The sequence below is a fragment of the Moschus berezovskii genome, chromosome 2 (genome assembly GCF_049115385.1).
Source record: "Moschus berezovskii isolate FMDL1 chromosome 2, NW_MosBer_1.0, whole genome shotgun sequence".
Taxonomy (NCBI): Eukaryota; Metazoa; Chordata; class Mammalia; order Artiodactyla; family Moschidae; genus Moschus; species Moschus berezovskii.
The window spans coordinates 20,856,200-20,883,026 of record NC_142461.1 but is presented as its reverse complement, the minus strand read 5'-3'; the positions used below and the strand labels follow the sequence as shown (position 1 = coordinate 20,883,026).

The window sequence follows — 26,827 nt, the reverse complement described above, 5'->3', positions numbered from 1 at the left end:
CAGAGTCATTATTCTAAAACACAAGAAACAAGCCTGGGTTAGTCTATACTTGTTCGTGATCAAATTTAAGATCTGTGAGCTTCACTGTGTGTTGCTTTATTTATCCTGAAACTATCCCTGCAGTAAATGTGTTCGTTGTGTTAGTCACTCAGTCATGTCCAACTCTGCGACTGTAGCCTGCCAGGCTTCTCTCATGGAATTCTCCAGGCAAGAATACTGGAGTGGGTTGCTACTTCCTTCTCCAGGGGATTTTCCTGACCCAGGTATCAAACCCAGGTCTTCTGCATTGTGGGGAGATTCTTTACCATCTGAGGGCAGCATTTTCCTATTTGCAAATGAAAGTTGTTTAGTCGCTAAGTCATGTCCGACTCTTTTGCGACCCCAGGAACTGTAGCCTTCCAGGGTCCCTCTGTCCATGAGATTTCCCAGGCAAGAATACTGGAGTGGGTTACCATTTCCTTCTCCAGGGGAATAGTCCCTACCCAGGCATCGAACCCAGGTTTCCTGCACTGGCGAGCAAATTCTTTACCACTGAGCCGCCATGGAAGCCCTTTTGCAAATGAAAAAACTGAACTATGAAAGGCTTGCCTCTCCAGTCACAGCCGTATTAAGAACAGAACTTCTGACTTAATCTCTACTGTATTTGCTCTCTGAAACAAAGGAAGGGGAAGTAGAACTGAACCCACTGCAATCATATAAAGTCCCCTGAGACAGGCTGCAGGTCCATGCCTTCTTCTTAGGCTTGCTCAAATTCAATCCAGCTTTTTTCCAGTCAATGAAAATTACATGTTTAGGTAAACTCTGTGCTGGTACATAAAGTATGATGTAACTTTAAAAATTTAAGCAAAAGCTATGGCATTTGGGAAAGGGAATAATTTAAATGGTGATAACCACAGGAGAACAGGGAAATAACACCAAGGCAAATTTTCTTGAAAAAGTGAGCCTATATATAAAATAACTCAGCTTTATGATTTTTAACTTAAAATATTAGGTAATATAAAAGGTCTCCATTTTGGACTACTTTCAGCTCATGAAATCTTACTCTCTTAAAGGTTTTATATAAAAATAGCAGTAAGTGTGGAAAGATTTCTTCATGTTTTGCTGATGATGACAATGATGAATTACACATTACATTTGTATAGCACTTTTTGGTTTACAAATCGCTTTCAAGGAATCTCATTTGATCTTCAGAACAACCAGTAATCTGCTGAAGGCCAGTTTACAGATGAGCAAACAGCTCAGAGATGATAAGCAACTGGCCCAAGACCACATGTTCAGTGGTAATGGAGGTTGACTTTGAACCAGTGATTTTCCTTTCTGAGACCTCATTTGGTACTTCTTTTGAACCCCTACAATGCTAACTTCAAAGCTATTTTCCCCTCCAAATGTACACACATAAGCTACATATCTCGGTTAAAATTATATTATCTAAATCTATTTGACATGCCAGAGGTAAAAGACCCAAAGGGAAGGGAATGGAAAAGGAAGTCTTTGCCAGGGTAATGGCTTGTTCTTCTGTTATATTTCCATTTTAGCAATTTATGTTATAAAAACAAAATTTAATTCATTCTTATTGTAAATATGGCTTCCCTGTGCCTATAATTTATTGAATTGTGGAGGTGGACTGAGACGCCTGGAGGGCTGCTGTCCATAGGGAGGCACAGAGTCGGACACGACTGAAGCGACTTAGCATGCATGTATGCATTGGAGAAGGAAATGGCAACCCACTCCAGTATTCTTGCCTGGAGAATCCCAGGGACAGGGGAGCCTGGTGGGCTGCCATCTATGGGGTCGCACAGAGTCGGACACGACTGAAGTGACTTAGCAGCAGCAGCAGCATAGAGCGTAAATGGCTTCCCTTGTGGCTCAGATGGTAAAGAATCTACCTGCAATGCAGGAGATGTGGGTTTGATCCTTGGGTCAGAAAGACCCCCTGGAGAAGGGAAATGGCTACCTAGTCCAGTATTCTTGCCTGGAAAAACTCCATGGACAAAGGAGCCTGGTGGGCTGTATAGTACATGGGGTCAGAAAGGGTAGGACACGATTGAGCGACTAACACACACACATAGAGTGTAAAGACAACTGAAACTCTATAAAATGTCTAACGTTAAAAAACAAATTTTTTATTTATTCTTTAAAATAAATAAATACATAAACAAGTGAAATCCTCCAGAGGGAGGATAAAGGGAGGAGGGAGGTGGGAGGGGGGTTCAGGAGGGGGAACTTATGTAAACCCGGGGCAAATTCATATCAATGTATGGCAAAACCAACCAATATAATATTGTAAAATAATTTGCCTCCAATAAAAAATAAATTAACTACAAAAAAAAAAACAAGTGAAATAAAAACAAAGAAATAAAAATTCCCATAATAGGTCTGCTCAGATAGTCTGTCATATGGAATGAAACATGACCATCACCAAAGAGAATTTGAAGATAAAGCATGAAGCTATTAATATGAGACATTTAATTTACAAGTGCATGCTCAGTCATGTCCGACTCTTTGTGACCACACGGACTGTAGCCCACCAGGCTCCTCTATCCACAGGATTCTCCAGGCAAGAATACCGGAGTGGGCTGCTATTTCCTCTTCCAGGGAACCTTTCCAACCCAGGGACTGAACCGGTGTTTCCTGTGTCTCCTGCATCGGCAGGCGAATTCTTTACCACCGAGCTACCTGGGAAGCCCTTAATTTACAAGGTGCTCATCTAAATGTAAACCTGGTCTCTAACCTGTCTACTATCAGCTTAACAGCCCTGGATATCACTGATTGAACCAATTACCTGTGGAGAAACAAGTATTCTTTCCTGGCAGTGGATATCCCTGTGCACACACCTTTGTACATCTGTCTGATTATTGACTTCAGGTGTATTCCAACACGCGGAGTCAGTAAAAGGCTATGGGTATTTTGTCAGCTGTGAGTCACCTACTGTAGGCAGCCTCTACGGAGAGCAAGCACTCACTGGAACACCGTCATCTGTTCTGAGGGATTACACATCAACTGTTGCTGATAACAGAGTACTGTTTCCAAAGACTTGTTGTGGATGATGAAGCTTTACATTTTTGTGGGGGGAGGGGGTTGGTTTTTAGTAAATTAGATACACAGGAAATGCAGGATTCTATAATATTATATCTCAGCAACAGTAGCCCTCAACGCATTCACCTATGCTTTTCTGAGTAGAAAAGAAAGGGTTGGAATGAAAACCTGCCACTGTAGTCAGTTGAGTGGTTCTTGCTTAATTATCATTTTTAATTACAGAGATTGCAAAAGGGTCCAGATTTTCATTTTTGACCCTGGGAAGTGTGTTGTTAACACCCCAGGTCATGGGACCCATGATGGCAAGAAGATGGAGGGTCTCTGGTGTTCTCCTAGACCAGTGGTTATACACAAGTTTTCTGTTTCTTTATTTTTTTTTAAGTTTTATTTATTTATTTGGCTGTGTCAGGCCTTTGTTATAGTTTACAGGCCTCTCTAGTTGTGGCACACGGATATTCTTGCCCCATGGCATCTGTGATCTTGGTTCCCTGACCAGGGATTGAACCCTTAGAAGGCAGATTCTTAACCACTGGACCACCAGGGAAGTCCCTATACATAGTCCTTCTGATACGTATCTTAATGAGTAAAAGGGGGAGAAAATACTGATATAATCATTCCCAGCTAGGAGGATGAAGTAATTGTTCTATGTTTCAAAACACACTTACTCTTTTTTGTTTGAAAAAGAAAATGATGTGTCTGTACCTGGATATCCGGGACTACCTGGCTCACCCTTTGGACCGGGTAGGCCAAACTGACTTGCAGATTCCCCTTTGTATCCTGTAAGTGATAAAATCCACACATTATTTAAGAGAGTTTATATTTTTTCCTCCAAGTGATGTAATAACTTTCATGTATTTGTGTCTTTATAGTCTATCTTCAATGTTCCAGGAAAGGATTTTTCTGAAAAATGCTTTCTTCCCCCCTACATAAGAACATAGGGGATGCAAGGTGAGATTTAAGAACACGTGTAAGAACATAGATGCAAGGTGTGATTTAAACACACACACACGTTTATAGTTCATAACAGTCATAAGAAACAAGATTGTTTATTCTTAAGTTTATTCTTAATAAGCTTAAATTTTTAATTTTCTAAAGTAGTTTCAAATTGAGATGTCTATTTAAGAAATTACTTGGCATTGAGTAACTATATCTTCATACCGTTTTTCAGGAAGAGAAAGCAGAAATTGTTACTGTTTCGGCTACTGCAACCACATTTCAAGCTCTCTGAAAGGAAGCTCAACTCAGTGTCCTTGTAAAAAGAAAATCACAAAAAGTCATCTTATTGATGACTTCACAAGGCACATTCAAAGGCCATTGTAGGCAGTGATTCTCATAGCCCCACAGAGCTGTTCCACACTGCTGCTGTGTCCTTTCAGACACAAAGACTCAATAATACATTATAGCTGAGTCAATTAAAAGATGCTTACTCCTTGGAAGGAAAGTTATGACCAACCTAGACAGCATATTAAAAAGCAGAGACATTACTTTGTCAACAAAAGTCCATCTAGTCAAGGCTATGGTTTTTCCAGTAGTCATGTATGGATGTGGGAGTTGGACTATAAAGAAAGCTGAGCACCAAAGAATTGATGCTTTTGAATTGTGATTTTGAAGAAGACTCTTGAGAGTCCCTTGGACTGCAAGGAGATCCAACCAGTCCATCCTAAAGGAGATCAGTCCTGGGTGTTCATTGGAAGGACTGCTGTTGAAGCTGAAACTCCAACACTTTGGCCACCTGATGCGAAGAGCTGACTCATTTGAAAAGACCCTGATGCTGGGAAAGATTGAGGGCAGGAAGAGAAGGGGACGACAGAGGATGAGATGGTTGGATGGCATCACCAACTCAATGGACATGAGTTTGGGTGACCTCCGGGAGTTGGTGATGGACAGGGAGGCCTGGCGTGCTGCAGTTCATGGGGTCACAAAGAGTCGGACACGACTGAGTGACTGAACTGAACTGAACTGAGAGCCAGTTATAAATGGAGGATTCAAAATGGTGTAGTAGGGAAGGACAAAATAATTGATGTGGTTGTAAGAGAAGAAGAGAACTAATTAGGCATGTGTTGTAGAACCTGCCCACCAATACCCCTTTAAAGGGGTCCCAGCCACACCTTAGAGAAGGTTCTCTTCCACCTGACCTACTCATAATTGGGGTTGGTCATTTGAAGGGTACAAATCTGATCCATCCCAGGTCAGCCAGTTTTTGAGAAATTGTAATAAAAAGTAAAAATTTGAGGTCCTTGCCTATTGAGTCAGAAATCAAAAGCATTTTTATGATGGAGGTTGGTTATCACAATGTCCTGATAGAGATCATGTTCAAGTGCATTCCAAATATATCCAGAGAGATCCAGGAAGGGTACTGAATACAGAGTGATAAAGCCGGTTTTAGGCAGATAAGTGAAAATCAGACCATGGAGACAAGTCTCGAGAGAAAAAAACTATGGATTGCCCAAGAGGTAGGTTCCATCAGTCTGTGGTCCAGCACAACTATAGCTCTTATTTGTGGGCTCCAAGACACAGCTTTTACTTCAGTACCTTCATTGTACTTCATTTTCTGGAAAAGATGGCCAAATGCAAGGAGGAAGGAAATGAAAAGAAATAGGTTTGTTCTTTGAGAGAGGCGAAACATCTATAATAAATGCATAGATGAGTAGAAGCAGAGACGAGGAGGGTGTTCTGAGCACTGGAGCTGTACAATGTCAAAATCAAATATGAAGACTTTTCTGTTTGTAAGTATTTCTGAAGGGGAGATCTAAGTTATTATTTCTGAATAAGTAAGTGTGTACAGTTTGTTTTCTTCATATAGCAATTGTCCTATTATTTATGGATTGTCTCTCAAAGTAAAAAGCATGTTTCACTGGTAGTAAGGGAGAAGATTTTCAGGCAGCTCACTACTTACTGTTTCATATGTTAGAGTTATTTATTTTAACCTATATTAAAATAAAACATGACTGTACATCAAGCCTATAAATTCACAGATAGTGAGGATAAGGCTAAGGTTAAAAAGGTGAATCATTTTAAAGTAAATTTAAAGAAAAATATTAACCCAATGGTACACAAAAATAGTAAAAATATTAAAGCTTGTGTGTAAACACTGCAATTTAACATAGCCTGATTGTTGTTTGTTTAATCTGCATAAAGAGTTAATGAAACCTCTTTTTCTAAGGACATTTTTAACCTGGGGTTAACTTTCTATTCCTATTTTCCTGGAAACCTGATAAAGGTAAAATGTAAGTTGACATGATAAAGGTAGAATGACAAGGCAACATTGTCCCTGGCATAAATTAAAGTAAGGTCTGTGAGGCCAAATGCAGCCTGCAGACTTTTGTAAATAAACTTTTACTGGAACACAGCTATACCCCTTTGTTTTCATGTTGCTCTCATGCTTACTGTGTTTTCATGTACTGTTGTTGCAGCAGAGCTCACACAGCTAAAGATATTTAGGACCCGGCCCTCTGTAAAAAATGCGTCTGCTGACCTTTGGCTTATGGCAAAAAATCCCAATTGTAAATTACACTTGGCCCAGGAATTCTTAGTGAACTATTAACACTTGGTGAGAAGCCATGGCTTTGGCTTTCTCTATCTACCATGACTCTTGTAACTGAGCCCCTAAAAGCTATACCTATGCAGTTTTTAGAGAGATACTGGTTCCTCTGGGGCATGGGACATGGGCCACCAATGTGGCCCTATCTCCTTGCACCTGAGCTGTCACTTATGGAGCTGCAGTCACTAGCACAGCTGTGAGAACTCCTACCAAGCACGCAGACATGTTTTCTACACAGTACCATTGGATCTGAATGAGACATGTACAGATGCTTTAGGTCTTATCTGACTATCTAGCAGAGTCTGTGAAGAACTCTTTAAATGTTGCAACTTGATATACTTTGCTTTTCATGCCAAAGGTACTTGCTCACAATGTTATGAGCTTGGTGGATGGCTACTATATTTCCAAGACATACCTTTAGGTCCTCTTGTACCATCAATTCCTGAAGGTCCCAGGCGCCCTGGAGAGCCTGGCTCACCCTGATAGTTTAATGAAACAGAAGTAAGACTTTAACTGAATTTCAAATACAAATGACACACTCTTAACATGACCCAGTTATCATTTTCTATAACAAATTTGGCTTTTATAATTTGCTGTGGTAAAGAAAATTGGAAATGCACTGCTAGCATATCACTGCATGCATCTAGTTTGTTAAAAAAAAAAAAAATGCTTCCAGAAATAGTGACACCAACAGGAGGTATCCAATTCTCTATATTTAATTGTAAAACAGTAATTGCATCACATCATTTGAACCTAAAGTTTTGAGTGAATGAACTGATACCAAATAAAATATTATTATAAAGCTTTAAAAATCTATTTTACTCCAAAAACTGAGTAGCAGAGTATGCTATACATTTTCCAGAAGTTGTAAGTTAGGTTCCTACAGTTGTACTTCCTGGGGTATTCGGCTCATGATTGTAAAGATAAAAAATATTTAGAACAAAATCTATGATATCTGCCATTGGATAGGAAGGCTTTGAAAGCAGAATTTGGGTCATTTTTCACATGACTCTTTAATCTGATGAACCAGCAGTCCTGAGGCAAGTCTCTGTGAAGCTGTTTAAACAAAGGAGGGGTAGTATGCAGAGTAAGTGACTTGATCATCTACGTCACTGGAACCAGGCATGAGCACTGGCCAGAAATTAGTTACATCATGGCCTTCCAGAGTCTCCATTCTTCTCTCAACCAACTTCTTATATTCTAAAAGCTGTTGAAAGGACCCTGACATACACTGGAAAAGTAAGATGCCTAACGGGCAACCCCAGGGCAGAAAGGTTTTATTATTTCTTTCCTTCCAAAACAGCAGCTGCTTACCTGGTCACCCGGAAATCCTGGAAAACCAATGATCCCTCTCAGCCCAGGTGAGCCTGGAGGGCCTGGGGGTCCAGGAAGCCCTGGCTGCCCATTTCTTCCGGGCTCCCCAGGGTGAAATCCAGGTGGTCCATAGCTTCCTGGCTCTCCTCTCCTTCCTTGCATCCCAGGATGACCTTTATCACCTGATGGAGTTGGAAGAGTTACAGACCTCTTGGAGGAAATTTGGGGCTGGGCGATAGGCTATAGGATAGGTCTTTGGTCCTACTTATAGATGAGGGCTTCCCTGGTGGCTCATATAGTAAAGAATCTGGCTGTAGTGTGGGAGACTGGGGTTTGATCCCTGTGTTGGGAAGATCCCCTGGAGGAGGGCATGGCAACCCACTCCAGTATTCTTGCCTGGAGAATCCCCATGGATAGAGGAGCCTGGCAGGGTGCAGTCCAAGGGGTTTCAAAGAGTCGGACACAACTGACTAACTAAGCATATAGGAGATGAAGCTACATCCTAGGAATTAAGACTACTAATTCCTGCCCTAAACCACATCACAAGGGTTTCTGGCTTCTATGATCTCACTGTAAAATGGATTCCTCCATAAAGAGACCCAGGGCTATCCCAGAGAAGGATGCTTTGTTTATTCCAGCATCACTTGCTTTATTCTAACATGCTTATTTTACAGATGAGGAAGGACTTCCCCAGAGAAGTTAAAACATTCATCCTCTAACAACTAGTTAAAGAAAGAACCCAGATCTCATGCAGATCAGGTCTAAACCAGGAAAGGGGAACACAAACTTGCCATCAAAACTCTTGCTTTGCAGTGTATCTGAGGGCCAGCAGTGCAGGAGCATGTTAGAAATCCAGACCCGCTGATTCAGTAACTGCGTTTTAACAAGGGCGGCCAGGGATGCCCACTGAAGGCTGAGTAGCACCTTTTGTACTTGAATTCTGGATAGTCATTGTGCTACTCGTTTGAATGAAAGTGTTAGTCACTCAGTTCTGTCTGCCTCTCTGCAACCCCATGGAGTGTAGCCCACCAGGCTCCTCTGTCCATGGGATTCTCCAGGCAAGAATACTGGAGTGGGTTGCCATTCCCTTCTCCAGGGTATCTTCCTGACCCAGGGATTGAATCTGGGTCTCCTGCATTGCAGGCAGATTCTTCACTGTCTGAGTCACCAGGGAAGCCCAAACCCAGGAATACTGTAAACCTGGAGCCAGTATTTCAAGTATCTGTCTGGACTGATTCTAGTTGGGAATATCCGAATCTATTTCTTTTTTATTCTGCAGGCACACAGGCCTAATTGTTCCACAGTACATGGGATCTCCCCGGATCAGGGATTGAACCCGTGTCTCCTGCACTGGCAGGCAGATTCTTTATCACTGAGCCACCAGGGAAGCCCCTCAACACATATGAACTACAGCTAAGTTCTAACATGGAAAAAAAAGTACCATGAGGGAGATTCCTAAGCATGTATTTTTATTTTTATCTAAAGAATGACCTTTCCTAAACTCTGTATTACAGTTTCCTTGCAAAAGTTGTCTAATATGCATGCTTGTTTGAATGTCCTGTAAAGAACTTACTTGGTATGGTTAAAAAACATAAGCATTTACCATTTTCTCCCGGGAATCCGCCATCCCCAGAAGGTCCAGGTTCTCCAGTTTCCCCCTTCTTGGAAATAATATCCATTTCTCCTTCATATCCCGGGGGTCCTCTTGCTCCTTTAGATATTAATTATATAAGAGCAAAAAATTATGACTGTATAAGAAGCATCAGACATGTGATTATTCCTTTGTTGGTCTTCACATCCACTTTGCAAATTCTCATTCAACCTAAACTGTATTTATGTTCATAGACTGCACGGTATCAACATTGTTGATTGACTTCATAAAGGAAGGTCCGTGCCTTTTGCACTCCTTTCCCACCTTGTCCAGCAACGGTGTCTTATATATAGTAAGTCCCTACCTATGAACACTCTATGTTCCTAGAGTGTGTCTGTAAGTCCAGTTTGTTTGTAAGTCCAACAAAGTTAGCCTAGGTTCCCAACTAACACAGTTGGCTTATATAGTACTATACTGTAATAGGTTTATAATGTTTTTTACACAAATAATATATAAAAGCAAACACACACACACACAAATTTAATCTTATAATAGAGGATCTTGAAAAATAAAGTAGTACCTTACAATAGCTGCATACAGGGGCTGGCATCGAGTGAGCAAGCAAGAAGAGTTACTGACTAGAGGAGGGACAGGAGGTGGGAGACGGCAGAGCTGAAGGATCTCGTCCGCAATAGGAGACAGAGGGCGAGAGGCAGTTTCACTCATGCCTGACACTGATGGAACGCGTGTTTGCATCTTTGAAAGTTCACAACTTGAAGATTCGTGTGCAGGGGACTTCCTGGACACTGAGTGCTCAGGGAATGTTTGCTAAATTCAAGCAAACTGGTCTCAGTGAAAAAAAGCTTGAAAAGTTCCAGGTCTAAAATACATTTCTTTATCCTGTAAATTTTAAATTGTCCATCTCATATTTTCTAGTTCCTCATTTTCCCCTTCCTAACTACCCTCCAATTTTCTCTTACATTAAAAGAATGGACAATTAATTTGGTTCTCCACATAGAGAATTCTAAAAGGTAGGAGGGGTGGACAATATTTCTCCTCATTTGGGCCAGCACTGCCCAGTGGTAGATGTGGGCTGGAGTGGGCTCATCCCAGCTTGGCAAGAGCCACTTACTAACAAGTCAAGAATTTTGTCAACTAGTTGCTAAACCACTGGTTGTTTTAAATCAGTCATGGTGAGGATATTTGTAACCACTACAGATCTGGGCATTTTAAAAAAATTTTATTTGAGAGCCAGCCTACCAGCACATCACTGGCATTAACCCAATTTTAAATATTTTTAGTGAGATAATTATATAGTAGCATAATAGCACAGCAAACATCACTTATCTAAGATAGCAGAGAATGACTCTTTCATTCCTTGATTCTACATAAATAATTTGCAGGCTAGTAAAACAAAAAATAATAGTACAATCAATCAACTAAAAGAAATTTGAATAAAATATGAGGCTACTTGCCCAAAGGGTTTTAAAGACAAAAACTTTTGTTTTTAGAAATTGTCAAGCCTTCATTCTTAACAGTGGAAATGAATTTGTACCTTCACTCTCTGCAGCCTCTTTGGCTAAGAGATCAAAATAAATATTTAACAAAAATGGGCACAGAACACTGACAGCAGTGGTCTTGAAACTTTTTTTTAATAGTAGTGAAAACTGTTTTTAAATGAAGCTTGGGAGAGATGCAATTCACAGCCCAGATGAACGCATACTCAAATAATTGAGTGGTCAGCAGGCTATGGCCCAAGAGCCAAATCCTGCCTCCTGTCAGTTTTTACATAATCTGTGACCTCTGAATGATTTCACAATGTTAATCACTGGGGGAGGGGACTCAAAATAAGAATAAAATGACATGTGAAATTAAATGAAATTCCAATTTCAGTGTCCATAAATAAATTTTACTGGAACATGGCTGTTTTTTTGTTTACTTGTCTCAGGCTGCTTTTTGCTCTAAATGCCGAGTTGCATAATTTCAACAGAGACCATAGGGTCTCCAAAGGCTAAAATATTTATATCAGGCTTTAAACAAAAAACTGGTTTGTTTGTTTCATTAAAAAAGTTGAAGCAGGATTTGGGCCCCAAGAGCCCTGCTTGCACCCCATTCCCAAAAGGGGAGAAGGTTTTCTGAAACCCCAAAGCTACCCATCAAAGCCCTTGTTAATTTTTTCTGTTATTAGAACAATTCATTTACCACAGTCATATGTGATAAGACTGAGAGGTAAGAAAAACAAATTTTGTTTGAAACAAATTGGGGCGAATTCATGTCAATGTATGGCAAAACCAACCAATATAATATTGTAAAATAAAAAAAATAAATAAATAAAGATCATATGTAACACATAAAAAAAAATAAAAAATAAATAAATAAAAAATAAAATCCTAAAACAGAAAAAAAGCAGAGAGCCCGCGGCAGGAACGCACACGGCTCCAGCTGCAGTGAGCTGCTTGTCTGACGTAGATCGCCGAGGTTCTCCGGGTCATGGTGCCATCCTGACTGGGAAAAGGACGCTCCCGGGAAATTTAAACAAACAAAAAAAATCCTAAAACAAACACCACAGATTCAGAAGGAGCAGAATCTAAGTGGCAGAAGGATCCATTTTATTTTTCAGGGATTGTCCTTACAGTTTCTGGCCAAAGACTAAAAACAAGCTGTGGTGCATCACAGTGGTGTTAGCTGCATTTACCTTTGACACCTTTCAATCCTCGGTCTCCCAGGAAGCCAGGCCAACCCTTCTCTCCGTGTTCTCCCTTTCTGCCAGGGTGTCCATCCTGACCAGGTTTTCCTCTCTCTCCCGGAAAACCCAGGAAGCCAGGGAGCCCCTGCGGTCCTGATGAATGAGAACACGAAAATTTAGGGAAATTTTATAGGCGAGTATGGTTCCTGGATCTGTGTTTGTTTGTTTGTTTGTTTGTTTTTTAAAGATTTTTGATGAGGAGCCTTTTTTGTTATTTATTTATTTAGGCTGTGATGGGTCTTCACTGTGGCGTGGGCTTGTCTCTAGCTGCAAAGAACGAAGAACGGGAGCTACTCTTTGTTGCAGCGCTTGGGCTTCTCATTGTGAAGCTCAGGCTCCAGGGTGCTAGGGCTTCTGTAGTTGTGGCACGTGAGTTCCATAGTCGTGGCTTCCAGACTCTAGAGCGCATGCTCAGTTAGTTGCAAGTCACAGGCTTAGCTGCTCCACGGCACGTGGGATCTTGTCCGATCAGAGAGCAAACCTGTGTCTCCTGCACTGGCAGGTGGATTCACCACTGAGTCACCAAGGAAGCCGGATGGGGACCATTTCTAAAGTCTTTATTGAATTTGTTACAACGTTGCTTCCGTTGCTTCTGTTTTATGTCTTGTGTTTTTTTTGGCCACAAGGCTTATGAGATCCTCCTAGCTCCCCCACCAGGGATCAGATCTCCACCCCTGCATTGTAAAGCGACATGGGAACCACTGGACCCCAGGGAAGTCCCTATCTGTGTTTCTTGCCATCCACGTAGAGATGTGAACTTGCCCCAGCTCTGAGCTTGTGCTCAGCCGCTATCAACCTCACACCTGTAATAGCCATGCTGTCCCACTCAAGCTGCAGTTTTCTGCCCCACAGATCTCAACTGTAGGCCCTTATGCTTCTGAGTCCCAACTTCATAAACTTCAAGGGAACTGGGCCTGGGGGAGGTGGGGTGGAGTGTGGGGGCCCGTCCAGGGTGCAAGGACACCTGCCCTGACCCCACTCTATCAGGACCCCCAATCCTTTGGGCAGAAGTGTTTATGGGTTTTAACTCCACCTAACTCCACCCCACCCCTTTTTCCCATTTACCTAAACCAAAACATTCTGCCCCTGAAAATCACAATACAGAGGACAGGAAGAAGGAAGGAGTCCCACAGGAAATGATAAAGCCAGGCTAACAGACCAGTCAGGCTGATTCCTGGGTCCGGAAGATCCGCTGGAGAAGGGATAGATTACCCACTACAGTATTCTTGGGCTTCCCTTGTGTCTCAGCTGGTAAAGCATCTGCCTGCAATGCAGGAGACCTGGCTTTGATTCCTGGGTTGGGAAGATCCCCTGGAGAAGGGAAAGGCTACCCACTCCAGTATTCTGGCCTGGAGAATTCATTCCATGGACAGTATAGTCCATGGGGTCACAAAGAGTCAGACACGACTGAGTGACTTGCACTTTCACTTTCAACAGACCAGTTAAATCCTACAGTAAGGTCACATGCACAAGAGTAGTTTTCACCTGGCAGTGGATTTTAAGTTTATAAACTGAGGGAAATATTGGAAAAGTGATACACACCCTTTGGGCCTGGAAGACCAGGTAGCCCATCGTCTCCAGTGGGGCCTGGGACCCCTGGAAGACCTGGGGTTCCATCTGCCCCTGGCTGTCCCGGGACTCCAGGGAGGCCCTTCATTCCAGCAGGTCCCAGAGGCCCCATGTCCCCTCGCTGTCCTTTCCAACCTGGGGCACCTGTGATGTGACAAACAGCAGTGACAACAAGGCGTGAAGACTGAGAACTGGCTTCACACATGAGCAGGAAAAAAAAAATCCATCGTAGCTTCGATTGTGTATCTATGGCCAAGTAAACAATATTTATCAGCTAAAATATCAGTAGCAACTTTCCGCTGGTTTAAGCTTATATTTTTCTGGCTGCTAAAAAAAGAAAGTCAGATTATTTAAGTAAATATTTCCCTGTTGAGATGCATTATAAAGAGTCTTTTAAAATGGAAAATGGATAAGGGTAAAGAATTTGTATTTACTCTAGGGTGAGGAGAGGGTGGGAACTAACAGAAGAAAACATTCCAGGTGCTTTTTGAAGCTACCGCCAAGTGAATTTTGGTCAAGCTGTTTACTGTAATGAGAGAACCACAGGAAACAGCAATGCCATCTAGTATTACGGTGGGAAAAATAAAGCCCTAGCAGCACAGTGTGCTCCCATCTCATTCGGCTCCTTCAAGAAGGCGTCTTCCTGGATTTGGATAAATGCCGTTAGGATCTAAATAATAGATGACAGTCTGAATGATGAAATAAAGATCCCATTGGAAATAGCCCCCTGGCACCCTGTGTTGAGAGATAGTTTTTCATGGGTCTCTTTGAGCTCCTATGACGTCTTGCTGGATGTGCCAAGAACACAGAGTCCGGACCCACCCTTATCCGGCATATTCTCAAGGATGCACTGGCAGCGAGCAGCCTTGATACGATTTAATACCTCCCCTGGGAAGAAAACTGGGGCTTCCCTGGTGGCTCAGTGGCAATCAATCTGCCTACAATGCAGGAGACACAGGAGATGTGGGTTTGATTCCTGGGTCAGGTAGATCCCCAAAGGAAGCCATGGCAACCCATTCCAGTATTCTTGTCAGGAAAACCCCATGGACACAGGAGCCTGGTGGGCTACAGTCCATGGGGTCTCAAAGAGTCAAACACAACTGAGCCACTAACACTTAAACACTTTCACTTTCTTTCTGGTAAGAAAAACAGGCTGTCATGCAGGTTACCTCATTATTGACCAGAGGATTTTGCAGAAACTAACGCCTGTGCCCAGTGATTTTTATCTTGGCTGGCCAAAAATTAATTCTGTTATTTCACTAACACTTTGCTGGCTGTTTCATTCAGCGTGTGCTTTGCTACTCAGTCATGTCCAACTCTTCGACCCTATGGACTATAGCCCACCGGGCTTCTCTGTCCATGGGATTTCCCAGGCAAGAATGCTGGAGTGGGTTGCCATGCCTTCCTCCAGGGGAGAACCAGGAATCAAACCTGCGTGTCTCCTGTGTCTCCTACATTGCAGGTGGATTCTTTACCCTCTGAACCATTGGAGAAGCCCCAGTTACATATGACACACCTGTAATACCATGTACCATGTATTGGTACCATGAGTTTTAGTTTCACTTGCCATGTGAGAATCAATCACTAAGGTTTTTTGTCTTTTTGTTGGCCTAATATTCGTATTGTCTGAATCAGAACTATATTCTGAACAACTATCATCTTCTGAGAAAATACTATATATGTAACATGGACAATTAGAGAAAGTATCTGTATAAATTTCACCAAAAAATTCTTCTTCAGTCAAAATTTTTGCAATGCATTAATTTTTAAAATTTTATGGTAATGAACTTGGGTTTATAATATATACTAGGTTAGAACAAAAACCTAACACAGGATAATGTGAATGATAATGACAATAAGTTGTATAATGAACTCTTGATCAATTTTAAGCTCTAACAACTTCACATGGTGATGTTAATTGTAATCACTAAAAACGTGTTAATGCACCTCTGATCAATAATGTATTACTATACAGCCATGGTACCCCAAGCTCTTATATCACACCAGAGGGACTTGGGTCACATGGGGGAATGTCACCAACAAGAAACTCATGCTACTTGCTGTGCTATGAATAACAATGTCCTTGACCCAAAAGTCAGCACCCACAAAAGAACAAGTGAGGTTATTCTTTTGTAAGTAGGTACATCCCATACCTGTCGCAGTTCTTGACACCTGCCAATGCTTACCTGGACTGCCTGTAGCCCCAGGGAGCCCCGGTTGCCCTGGTATCCCTGGGGCACCTCTTTCACAGGAGTGACCAGGTGGGCCTGGGATCCCTGGAAACCCAGCATTTCCCTCTCGGCCTTTAGGACCTTGGAGACCTGGAAATCCGGGCATGCCAGCTGGCCCTGAAATGACAAAGTTCATTGTGATACTCAGGGCATAAACTATACAGATGGCCTACAATGGTGTTTGTGTGGATCAGTACTGGAGGTAAAAATTTTGATCCTGGCTCAGGACTCCAGTGGAGTCCTCTGAATGGATTTTCTTGTCATAGATTGTAGTGAGCTCCAAGTGCACCCAAAAGCCATGCTTGTCTATGAGAATTACTTGGTAAGGTTATTCAGACAATACAGAAGTTGCTTATGCAAATAAAAAAAAATGTAGCTCTTCCTGATTTTAATTAACCTCTAACATTGCAGCAGTCCTTCCACTAAATCTCCATACTGCTTACACACTGCATTGTCTGACAGTCTTACAGACTGCATTGTCTGAATTTGCATTTTGTAAGTGATTTCATCACTGGAACTCTCCAATTTTTATATATTGAGAAGACAACACCATAATTTTCAGGAGGGGGAAGAAGTTTTCCATAATTCTGTACTCTAACCTAAAAATCTATTTTATTGTTTCATGTTTTCATTGTATTTTGGTTCATGTGTTTGCGTTTTTTAAATAGTAATCACAGAGCACTTTCAGTTGTTGGATTATTTTACATTGCAAGTTAATATGCAAATGTTTTCCATTTTATTGTAATTTTCACAGATATAATTTTAATTGTTAATGCTGTTCAGTTGCTAAGTCGTGTCCGACTCTTTTGCAACTGTACAGACTGTAGCCTGCAAGGTCCCTCTGTCTCTGGGATTCTCCAGGCAAGAACACTGAAATAGGTTGCCATTTCCTTCTCCAAGGGATCTTCCCAACTCAGGAATAGAACCCATGTCTCCTGTATCTCCTGCTTGGCAGGCAGATTCTTTATTACTGAGCCATCCAGGAAACATTAATTTTTATAGCTGAATAGTATTCCTTTGAGCATGGTATGTGAACGTGTGTGCATGTATATATATTACTTTACTGTTTTCAATTGTTCCCCTATTGTGGATAATACTACAACAGTATTTTCATATTAACTTTCACATTCTGTTGAACACTTGCGTTAAATACATCTCATAAGTGAGATAGTGGGATTACTGGGTCAAAATTATTTTCATTGACTCACATAATGTATTATCTTGTTCTGTTCCAATTAAATGGGTTTCTGTTTATGAATGTTTCTGGTTTATATACAAACTATTGAATAAGCTCCCCAAGGACAAAGAATGTGACTTATTCCCTGGCCCTCCGTCTTCCCTGTACTATTGTATAGTACTGTCCAGGGAACCTATTAAATACAGGCCCATCCATTGTTAGAAAAGAACTAGAAGAGTGTTTGTGAAAGTCTGGTCTGGGGTCCACTTTTGGTCACCAGCCTTCAGGGGCTAAAGTTCAGACTGGAGTGCTGGGTTCCATGCAATTCTGATGCAATGAATCAGTATTTCTGAGACTGGGGCCCAGAAGACAATGATGTTAATGACCCGTACCCCCACCTTGGGTTATTTTTAAGTACATTAAAATCTGAAAGCCTCTGCTGGGGATCCTGAAGAATCCAAAGTGATTTCAGAAAAGAATGAATCAGTGCCAGGGGCCATCTCCCTGTCTTCAGTTTCTCTGCTCTGCCTGGTAGCCCTGCTGGAATGAAAGTCCCTCCAGACTATCACCTGTCCACCTAATACAGCATCTGCTGGCATTCTGTCCTGCCTTCTCTAAGCTGGGCAAGGGCAGTGGGAGGGTCACAGGGTCCCTACTCCTCAGCACGCACATACTGTCCTGAGTCCAAAGCAGGAGGACATCTGGTAGCCACTGGATCAGATTGAACTGACCGAGCCACAGTAAGACGGGTTCAAAAACAACCAATAAAATGCAGAGGCAACCCTGGGGATGCAGGTTATTAGAAACGCAACCACTGCCCACAGATGAGGGAAGATACTCGAGTGAACATTTTACATTCTAGATTTTTAAGGCGAAACAGTCTAGACATTCTTTAGGGACCTGTTCAGGGACTTGGCTTTATGGACCGAGGGGACAGTGCAGCCCTCATACCTACGGTCCCTGGACGCCCGGCATCGCCTCTGAGTCCTTTGGACCCTGGTGTTCCTGGAAGACCACTCTTTCCCGGGAGTCCTGGGTAGCCGACAGCAGGATCTCCTGGGGGTCCTTTCTGACCATTCACTCCAGGTGAACCTGGAGTGCCTGGGGGCCCAACAGGGGAGGACCCCTTTTCACCTCCCAAACCTGGTTCTCCTGTATCACCACGGAAACCTATCAACAGAAAGGTGTTTAAATTTTTACACATACAAATATAAAACCAACACATGTGTAAGCATACTACTTTAATTAAGAATACATTATTTTAAAATACAGGGGTACTTACTAAAATTAAAGGGTAACTTAATAGGCAATATTGTTTTTGTTGTTGTTGAAAAATCGTAACTGTGTTTCCTATAAGCCAATTATGTTTCAATATAGCTTTAACTTGCTGACAAACTGTCTAGACTGAGCAGTTTCTAACAACATAGACCAATAATAGCCTATAACTCATGCTCCAGGCTTAAGGAGCCCTGAAAAGTCACAAAAGTATCATCACCTAGTAGTTGTTGAAACATAGCTAAGTGCTTAATGTATCAAAAAAAAACCATTCCCCACTCACATAATGAGCCCTGGGCCATTTGCTGACTGTGATCATCCAGTTTAGAGGTATCCAGACATTTCTAAATGAAAAGCTCTTATTTACCAGGTGGCCCAGGTTTTTCTGAGATTCCTGGTTTGCCACGTTGACCCTTTTGTCCATCCAAACACCTCAGCCCAGGAGCACCCCGATGACCTGGAAGTCCCTTTGGACCTAAACAATAACAACAAACACAGACTCAGTAAAACACAAAGCAAATGAGAACAAAATAAGAAGACTTAAAAAAAACAACCAAAACTATGTTAAATCTTTCTTAGGATATTTTTATTTTATGGAAGTAAAAGTGTTGCCTGCGTATGCCTGATCAGTTGCTCAGTTGAGTCCGACTCTGTGACCCTGTGGACTGTAGCCCCCAGGCTCCTCTGTCCATGGGATTTTCCCAGCAAGAACACTGGAGTGGGTTACCATGCCCTCCTCCAGGGGATCTTCCTGACCCAGGAATCGAACCCACATCTCCTGTGTCTCCTGCACTGCAGGCAGATTGATTGCCACTGAGCCACCAGGGAAGCCCTAGCCATATTTATATAACCATTTTATGTCATGTGCTCCAAACGAGTATTTCACAGATATGTGTATTAAGTTACTTTCTCAGAAGCCACACAGTAAAGAATTTACACCACCATTCAGATGAACCTTTTGGTACCTTCCTGCACTGAGTCTCAAACACAAATACACGAGTACAACCTTCCTTCTAAGAGGAGAGAGGTGGTGGCCAATGGGGAGCGTGATGAGAAAACACCAGAATAAAGGCCAAATCTATTTCCTGGTATTAACTACATTTGCCGTTATACGAAGTACAGGCAAAAAGTACCTGCAAAAGGAATTGAGTTTTTTTTAAACTTTCTGTGATTTCTTACTAGGAGCTATCTCAGCTAAAATAAATTATGGATTTCAAAGGAGTTAACAACTGCTAACTGAAACTCTGAGTGTTCACTTCCTTTGAGGCTGAAGCTGCTGAAAGTAAACATAAGCATTTTTCTAAATCCATCCATAGTGGCTTCCCTGGTGGCTCAGAAGGTAAAGAATCTGCCTGCAATGTGGGAGACCCAGTTTCAATCCCCAGGTCAGGATGATCCCCTGGAGAAAGAACAGCTACCCACTCCAGTATTCTTGCCTAGAGAATCCCATGGACAGAGGAGCCTGGCAGGCTACAGTTCATGGGATCACAAAGAATCGGATACAACTGAGTGACAAATATATCTATCCATGACAGTACCATTCAATGTGAAAATGAGCATTCAGTGAATCAACCAACAATTCTTCACTCCATAGATACAAAATTACACCTCCACAAGCTACCGTCTTGTGGTGGGTAGCCTGTATGCCCCATACTTTGATCTGGGGCTTGGTCATGTGACTTGCTTTGGCCAAAAGGATCCTAACACCATGAAGCAATAAGAGGCTGAGGTGTGCTGGTGAAGCTGGACCCCACCCTCTTGCATTTCTGCAGCCACAGGAGCAAGGCACACCCTGGCACCACAGATAGGTACGTGTTGCAGACCTGACCTGACCTGGAGCCAGGGACCAAGTCAATAGAGATCATCCAAGGTCAGCTGAACCCCAACCAACTACAGACCCATATGAGAGAAAATAAATATGATTTATTAAGCCTACTGCAATTTGGCGGTTGTTACACAACATTATTAGGATGAAAGCTAGTGGTTATAGAGGGTAATAAAAGGTCATTCATCATTCAACCCTTAAATAATTTCTGTAGTGACGTAGAACAAAAAGGTGACCTCTAGTGGCCATGCTAGTACTTAATGGATCAATTTAAGTGAACTCTGAATAAATATTGGGTTAGCTGAAAAGTTTGTTCAGGTTTTTCTATAAGATGTTATAAACTTTTTGGCCCACTCAGTATAAAAGAATTAGGAAAAAAATCCCTTATATAAATTTTGGATTAAATTCAGCTATAAATAAGTGATTGAGTCAAGTGACATGATTGTATAAAAGTGTAGTCAGGGGTATAGATGTGTGGGCATTTTTCAGAATGTCTCTATTCAGAAATCTGGGTCTTTTGGACAGCAGAATAGAGTAAAACTTAAAATTAGTAAGCAACTTTTTTTTTTTAAATGTTTAGTTTTTGTGTTAAAAGGGCAGTCAGTTTTGCCGATATGTGATCAAATCAAGGTAAATTTTGCTGCATAGAAATATTATTCAGAGTGTGTTCGGTAGACTGGGGACTTTGGGGTAATGCCTACAAATCCTGTTTCCCCAGAGTCCCTCAAAACTTTATAATCAGGGTAGAAATAGCCTGAAGAACTCCCTGAGGATTTGCTATTGGTTTATCTGTCTTGCAGGTTTTTTTACTTTGAGAATGGGTATGGCAGGAACTTCTCCTTGATAGTACCTGGAGGACCATCAAAACCTGGAGGGCCTGGCCTCCCAGGGTATGTTACGTTACAAGGAATTGTATCACCTGGAATGAAAAGAAAAAAAAAGTGACATTCATACAATTGATAGATCAATGCAAGTCTCAATAACAGCCTGATCAAAATGCTTTTTCACATAGAAAATGTGAAATTCAACAGAAAAAAAGACCCCTGGCCATCATTAGGTCATTTGAATTACTTTTATTTTGAATTTCCAGAAGATCTATCCTGAAATCTGACCTTCAACTGTCAGAACAGTAATAAACAGAAGGGGAATAAGGAAAATGTTGATTCTAAGAAATAGTTTAATTAATAACCTATAAAAATAATAAATTTATAGGTCCATGGATGCCTAATACAGTGGAATCAGAAACTCTGATAAATCATGAAACAGTAGTAACCATCCAACACTGAGATTCCAAGATTTGGCTCTGGATGTAGAGGAATTGTGCCCAAAGAAAAAGAGACTGGGAGAGAGATTAAAAAAAAAAAAAAAGCCATTTATTGAGGGCCTGCCACGTTTCAAATATATTCTCTCTCCCTTGTTTTCCTAATGACTCTGCAGTGTGGTTTTTGTCATCCCTCATTTTATTTGGTGAAAAAAAAACTTCAAAGTTGCACCTCTGAGTTCTCTTCTTTAAAACGCAATGTTCCCCTTTTAATAGAAATTACATCTCCTAATGTATTACACTAAGTGCTGTCAAATACAAAATGACCCACATGAATAAAAATCATGCTAGATGATTTTGATGGTCACAGACCATAATCTTAATCCATATCAAATTTTGAGGTATTTGTCTTTCTGTCATCAAAACAAGAACCAAAGATATTATTATATTATAAAATTCCACAATTAACTATGTAACCCAAGATACATGTACATATTACAAAAGAAAAAATCTTAAATCTTTTTCCAAGTTTTTAAAAGTTTTCAGCTATAAAACTACAAATCACTTTCTTGTTTGGAATTCAAATAACTGTCAAATATATTTAAAAGACCATTTTTTTTCTCCCTAGAATGTTTACAAATGGGTTTTCATGGGCAATGCTGTATTTTAAAATGAAATGTTGGGTTTTTTTTTTAAATTAAAATACTACAAATTATCTCAAAAGACTATAAAAAAGAGAGATTTTTAATATATACACGTATGTAATTTTAACACAGTCAGACTGTCCACAGTGATAGGGAGAAATGAATCAAAGGCAATTTGCCAAACCAGTAAAACAGCAAAGACAGCTTAGCATTTTAAAGACTTGTTTTAAATATTCATTGTGCTGTAATGCTTTTATTTGTTTGACAACATTCAAGGTTTGAACAGCAACTTGTAGGAATTTTATTTTAGAGGTTCTGCCACACCTATAATATCTCTGCTCAGAAGAGAGGCTCACTTTAGTTTCCATAATTGCACCTGACATTCTGCCACAAGAACATTCAAAGTTACCTTTCCGACCTTTCCGACCATCAGGACCCCTGTTGCCGGGGCAGCCTGGAGCTCCTGGTTGCCCTCTCTCTCCTGGAGGGCCAGGAAATCCCAGGCCTGGGGGCCCCCTAGGTCCCGCTCTGCCAGGGGGGCCTGGCGGTCCAGGAGGCCCTTTATCACCTGGGGCTGCATCTTCGTGATCACCCTGGGAACATTTGCATCACAAGTCAATCATCAATCTTTGAAAGGCCATAAACACAAAGCTATCATTGTCATCGTAGGCTACAGAAACGCATGCAGAAAGCCTGTGATTCCAGAAGTTATTTAATAGCAAGTGTAATTTAAAATGTTTAACCTAGATTTTTTACAGACATATACAGTATACATTCTTCAGGTGTGTGTCATGCCTCAAATACAGAAAGTTATGTGTGTTACATCTTTTATTTTTAAAGATTTTTTGATGTGGGCCATTTTTAACGTCTTTATTGAATTTGTCACAACAATGCTTCTGTTTAGTGTTTTGGTTTTTTGGCCCCGAGGCATGTGGGATCTTAGTTCCCTGACAAGGGATCGAACCGATATCCCCTACATTATGTCTCATAGTCTTTTCTTATGAATTTCATTAGCTACATGTAATCTCCATCCAAAACATGTTTGCAAAATGCAGAAATGTCATTTATGCGTGGGACCCTGCATCAGCCAACATGTCTACCGAGTAGATCTGCACTAGTTCCTCCTTTCTTGCTTGCCACTTTGCCTCACGTGCTTCTCCATCAGGGGACAGAACCGAAGGCAATTCTCAGGACCTGTGTGTATCCTCCACCCTACAGAGTCCACTGAACACACCTGAAACCAGTGGGGGCTTTACAGAGACAAGGGTCCCAGAAAGGAATAAACACCACGAAAATAATACAAAGACTAGAGACAGAGCGTCTTGCCATGATGAACCACCACTCAGGATTTTAGACCATCTGCAATATGCCATAGCTTTATAACAACCATCTTCTTGTGACAGTAAGTCAAAGGTGACTCTGATTTGCAGCATGCTGACACTCTACTGAGTTTAGCTTTTTAAACTGGGATGCTTTGTAACCGTATGAGGGAAACTCCACAGCAGGAGAATTATACATACAGGCGGCCCTGTATCCCCCTTTTCTCCAGCATATCCATCTCGACCGTGTTGTCCCTGCTGCCCTGGAAGTCCAGGGGGCCCATCAGGCCCTCTTTCTCCTTTGTGTCCTGGGAACAAAGGCCAAAAGATTTAAGTCCTTCTCAGCAGTCAGCAAAGGCGAAAGGAAACAAGGGACTAAAATTAAAGGCAATGACCTTGACTCTGCATGGGCAGGTAAAGATTCCTCTGAATGTCTCAGCTGACTAAAGGCACGCAAAGACAATCACACAAAAATCAGAGGGGAGACTGACAGTGGCCAAACCCACTGATTCTCTTATTTGAGAAGCGTTTCTTTTCTCATTCTGAAAAAGAGATTGTGTGTGGAGGTGACAGTCTCTACAGCATCCTCCGCAGCTTGTGTGATGCCTAATTTGGTACCCATCCCTTGGCTATAGTGAATGGGGAAATGGTCCATGGTTGGGCGCGTGCCCCAGGCTAATCCAACCTTTCCTGGACATTTTTTCCTAACTAGAGCAAAAAGAAGTAGAGCTCTCTTTCACCTCTGGTTGTGAACTTGCAGCCGCCTGTGGGCACGTACCCATAGCCCAGAGAAAACCAGATGGGGAGAAAATGCAGATGGCACAATGAAAGATACAAGATGCCGAGACAGCCTCCAGATGCAGGTGTCCCAGTGTAAATCGTACATCCAACGTTTCAAATTTTTCTTAGGTAAGTCAATAAATTACTTCTCTAAAAACACTACTTGAAGCTAGGCTTCTGTTACTTACAGCCAAAATATTCTTAAAAAAAAATATTTATTTGACTTTGTTGGGTCATGTTTGTTGCAGCGTTCAGGCTCAGTTGCCCTGCAGTATGTGGGATTTTAGTTCCTCAACCAGGGATCAAACTGGCATCCCCTGCATTGGGAGGTGAAGTCTTAACCACTGGACCACCAGGGAAGTCCCCCCAAACATTCTTGATTAATACGAGATACTACAATGCAGTGAATAAACACTGGACAAGTCAAAGGAGGTCTTGTTTCAATCAAACCCGATTCACAACAAAGAGGTTTTGAGTATTTGACTAAAGGAATATTTGTGTTTTCAGATAAGATACAGAAGATTTAGGCTTAACATTCACACGACTCTGAAGGGCAGGGAATATGTTTAAGCAATCTCAACAATCTCAAATCGAATTGCAGAATTGACCTTAGGTCACAGGGAAAATTAATGCAAAAGAATGGTTCATACATCATTCATAAAATGGCAGGGAGCAAAGTGATTGATTATGCTCACCTTTCACTCTTGATACAACCGTGTCACCTTTTTCTCCTTTGCTGCCAGGTAGTCCGGAGGCACCAGGTTTTCCCTTGGTGAAAAGAAGAACAAGTCAGTTTAATTGTGATGAGTCAAAAGCTATCTGAATACATCCAACCTTTCTCCTTTTACCTTCTAAATCACCTGTTCTAGATTCTAGTTTGGCACCATTGGTATCATTCTCTTTCCTCCCTGCCTTACAAAATCGAGGTTCTTGAACTGCATGTAAAACTGGTGGAATCTGAATAAAGTCTGCACTGGGGTCAATAGAAATCTATCATTGTCAATTTCCTGGTTTTGGCAATGTACTCTGGTTAGATAAGGTATCACTGGGGGCTTCTCTGGTGGCTCAGTGGTAAGGAATCTGCCTGCCAATGCAAGAGACGGAGGTTCGATCTTTGGGTGAAGAAGATCCCCTGGAGGAGAATATGGCAACCCACTCTAGTAGTCTTGCCTGTGAAATACCATACACAGGAGCGTGGTATGCTGTAATCCATGGGGTCACAAAAGAGTCAGACACAACTTAGCAATTAAACAACAAGATATCATTGGGGGAAGCTGGGTCATGGGACCTTTCTATATGATTGTGCAACTTCTTGTGAGTCATAAAAGCATCTCAGAATAATTTATAATCAAAAAATTTTACTATCTTGGGTGTTGCAGTGTAGAATTGGAAGGAAAGGGAGGGGAGGGAACCACAAAAGCTGCCACTAGAGGGACCTCCCTGGTGAAAGTGAAAGTGTGAGTCACTCAGTGGTGTCCAGCTCTTTGCAAACCCATGGACTGTAGCCTGCCAGCGTCCTCTGTCCATGGAATTTTCTAGGCAAGAACACTGGAGTGGGTAGCCATTTCCTTCTTCAGGGGGTCTTCCCAACCCAAGGCTCACACCCAGGTCTCCTGCATTGCAGGCAGATTCTTTACCATCTGAGCCACTAGGGACATCCCTGGTGGTCCAGTGGTTAAGACTCTGTGCTTCCAGTGCAGAAGGTTCGATTCTTGGTCAGAGTACTAAGATCCCACATGCTGCAAGGTGCAGCCAAAAAATAAAAAAAACAGATGTCACTAGAGTTGAATGCAGACATTAGAGATGAAAGTGGTAAAAACAACTGTGATATTGATGAACACGAGAAGGCAAAATAAGAACGTTTTCTGTCATCAATGTATTTCCACTTTACGGCAAGTAAACAACTAATTTTGGTAATGGGTTTATCATCTTTTGATCTCAACTCTGTTCTGAGACTGGACTATTTGGGTCATGGTTTTGTAAGCATTCAGTTCAGTTCAGTTCAGTCACTCAGTCGTGTCCTACTCTCCGCGACCCCATGAATCACAGCACGCCAGGCCTCCCTGTCCATCACCAACTCCCGGAGTTCACTCAAACTCATGTCCACAGAGTCAGTGATGCCATCCAGCCATCTCATTCTCTGTCGTCCCCTTCTCCTCCCGCCCCCAACCTTTCCCAGCATCAGAGACTTTTCCAGTGAGTCAACTCGTCACATGAGGTGGCCAAAGTTACATATTATCAAATATTAAGCTATCTCAAAAATCTTCTATCCTACTTTTGGTATATTAGAATGACCAAGCATACAGTAAATACAATTATAGAAATATACTGTACATAGCTTAAGGTCACTTATCTAGTAACTTCAATAATCAAGAAACATAGATAAGAATCTGGAAGGAAGTAAAAATGACTGAATAGAATATTTGCTTTGCTTATACAGATGCTACTTTGTCTCATCTTCATACAGTCTAACAACGTGTTCTAGCAGACTTCATTATCTTTTTGCCTAGTTTCTATT

The 26,827-nt window shown here is 41.6% G+C and overlaps 1 protein-coding gene across 4 annotated transcripts in view; it reads right to left on the bottom strand.

Annotated features, from left to right (window-relative positions):
• COL4A4 (collagen type IV alpha 4 chain) overlaps nucleotides 1–26,827 on the bottom strand; it is a 151,164-nt gene that overhangs the window by 42,462 nt on the left and 81,875 nt on the right. For all 4 annotated transcript variants that reach the window (XM_055398533.2, XM_055398529.2, XM_055398532.2 and 1 more), the window contains 13 exons: nucleotides 25,005–25,077; nucleotides 23,731–23,837; nucleotides 22,620–22,803; nucleotides 21,156–21,224; nucleotides 18,848–18,955; nucleotides 18,157–18,375; nucleotides 15,984–16,145; nucleotides 13,771–13,941; nucleotides 12,178–12,321; nucleotides 9,495–9,602; nucleotides 7,892–8,073; nucleotides 6,993–7,056; nucleotides 3,739–3,813 (listed from right to left, as the gene is read on the bottom strand). In XM_055398533.2, the coding sequence (XP_055254508.2) occupies nucleotides 3,739–3,813; nucleotides 6,993–7,056; nucleotides 7,892–8,073; nucleotides 9,495–9,602; nucleotides 12,178–12,321; nucleotides 13,771–13,941; nucleotides 15,984–16,145; nucleotides 18,157–18,375; nucleotides 18,848–18,955; nucleotides 21,156–21,224; nucleotides 22,620–22,803; nucleotides 23,731–23,837; nucleotides 25,005–25,077 (1,666 nt within the window). The remainder of the gene's footprint in view (nucleotides 1–3,738; nucleotides 3,814–6,992; nucleotides 7,057–7,891; nucleotides 8,074–9,494; nucleotides 9,603–12,177; nucleotides 12,322–13,770; nucleotides 13,942–15,983; nucleotides 16,146–18,156; nucleotides 18,376–18,847; nucleotides 18,956–21,155; nucleotides 21,225–22,619; nucleotides 22,804–23,730; nucleotides 23,838–25,004; nucleotides 25,078–26,827) is intronic.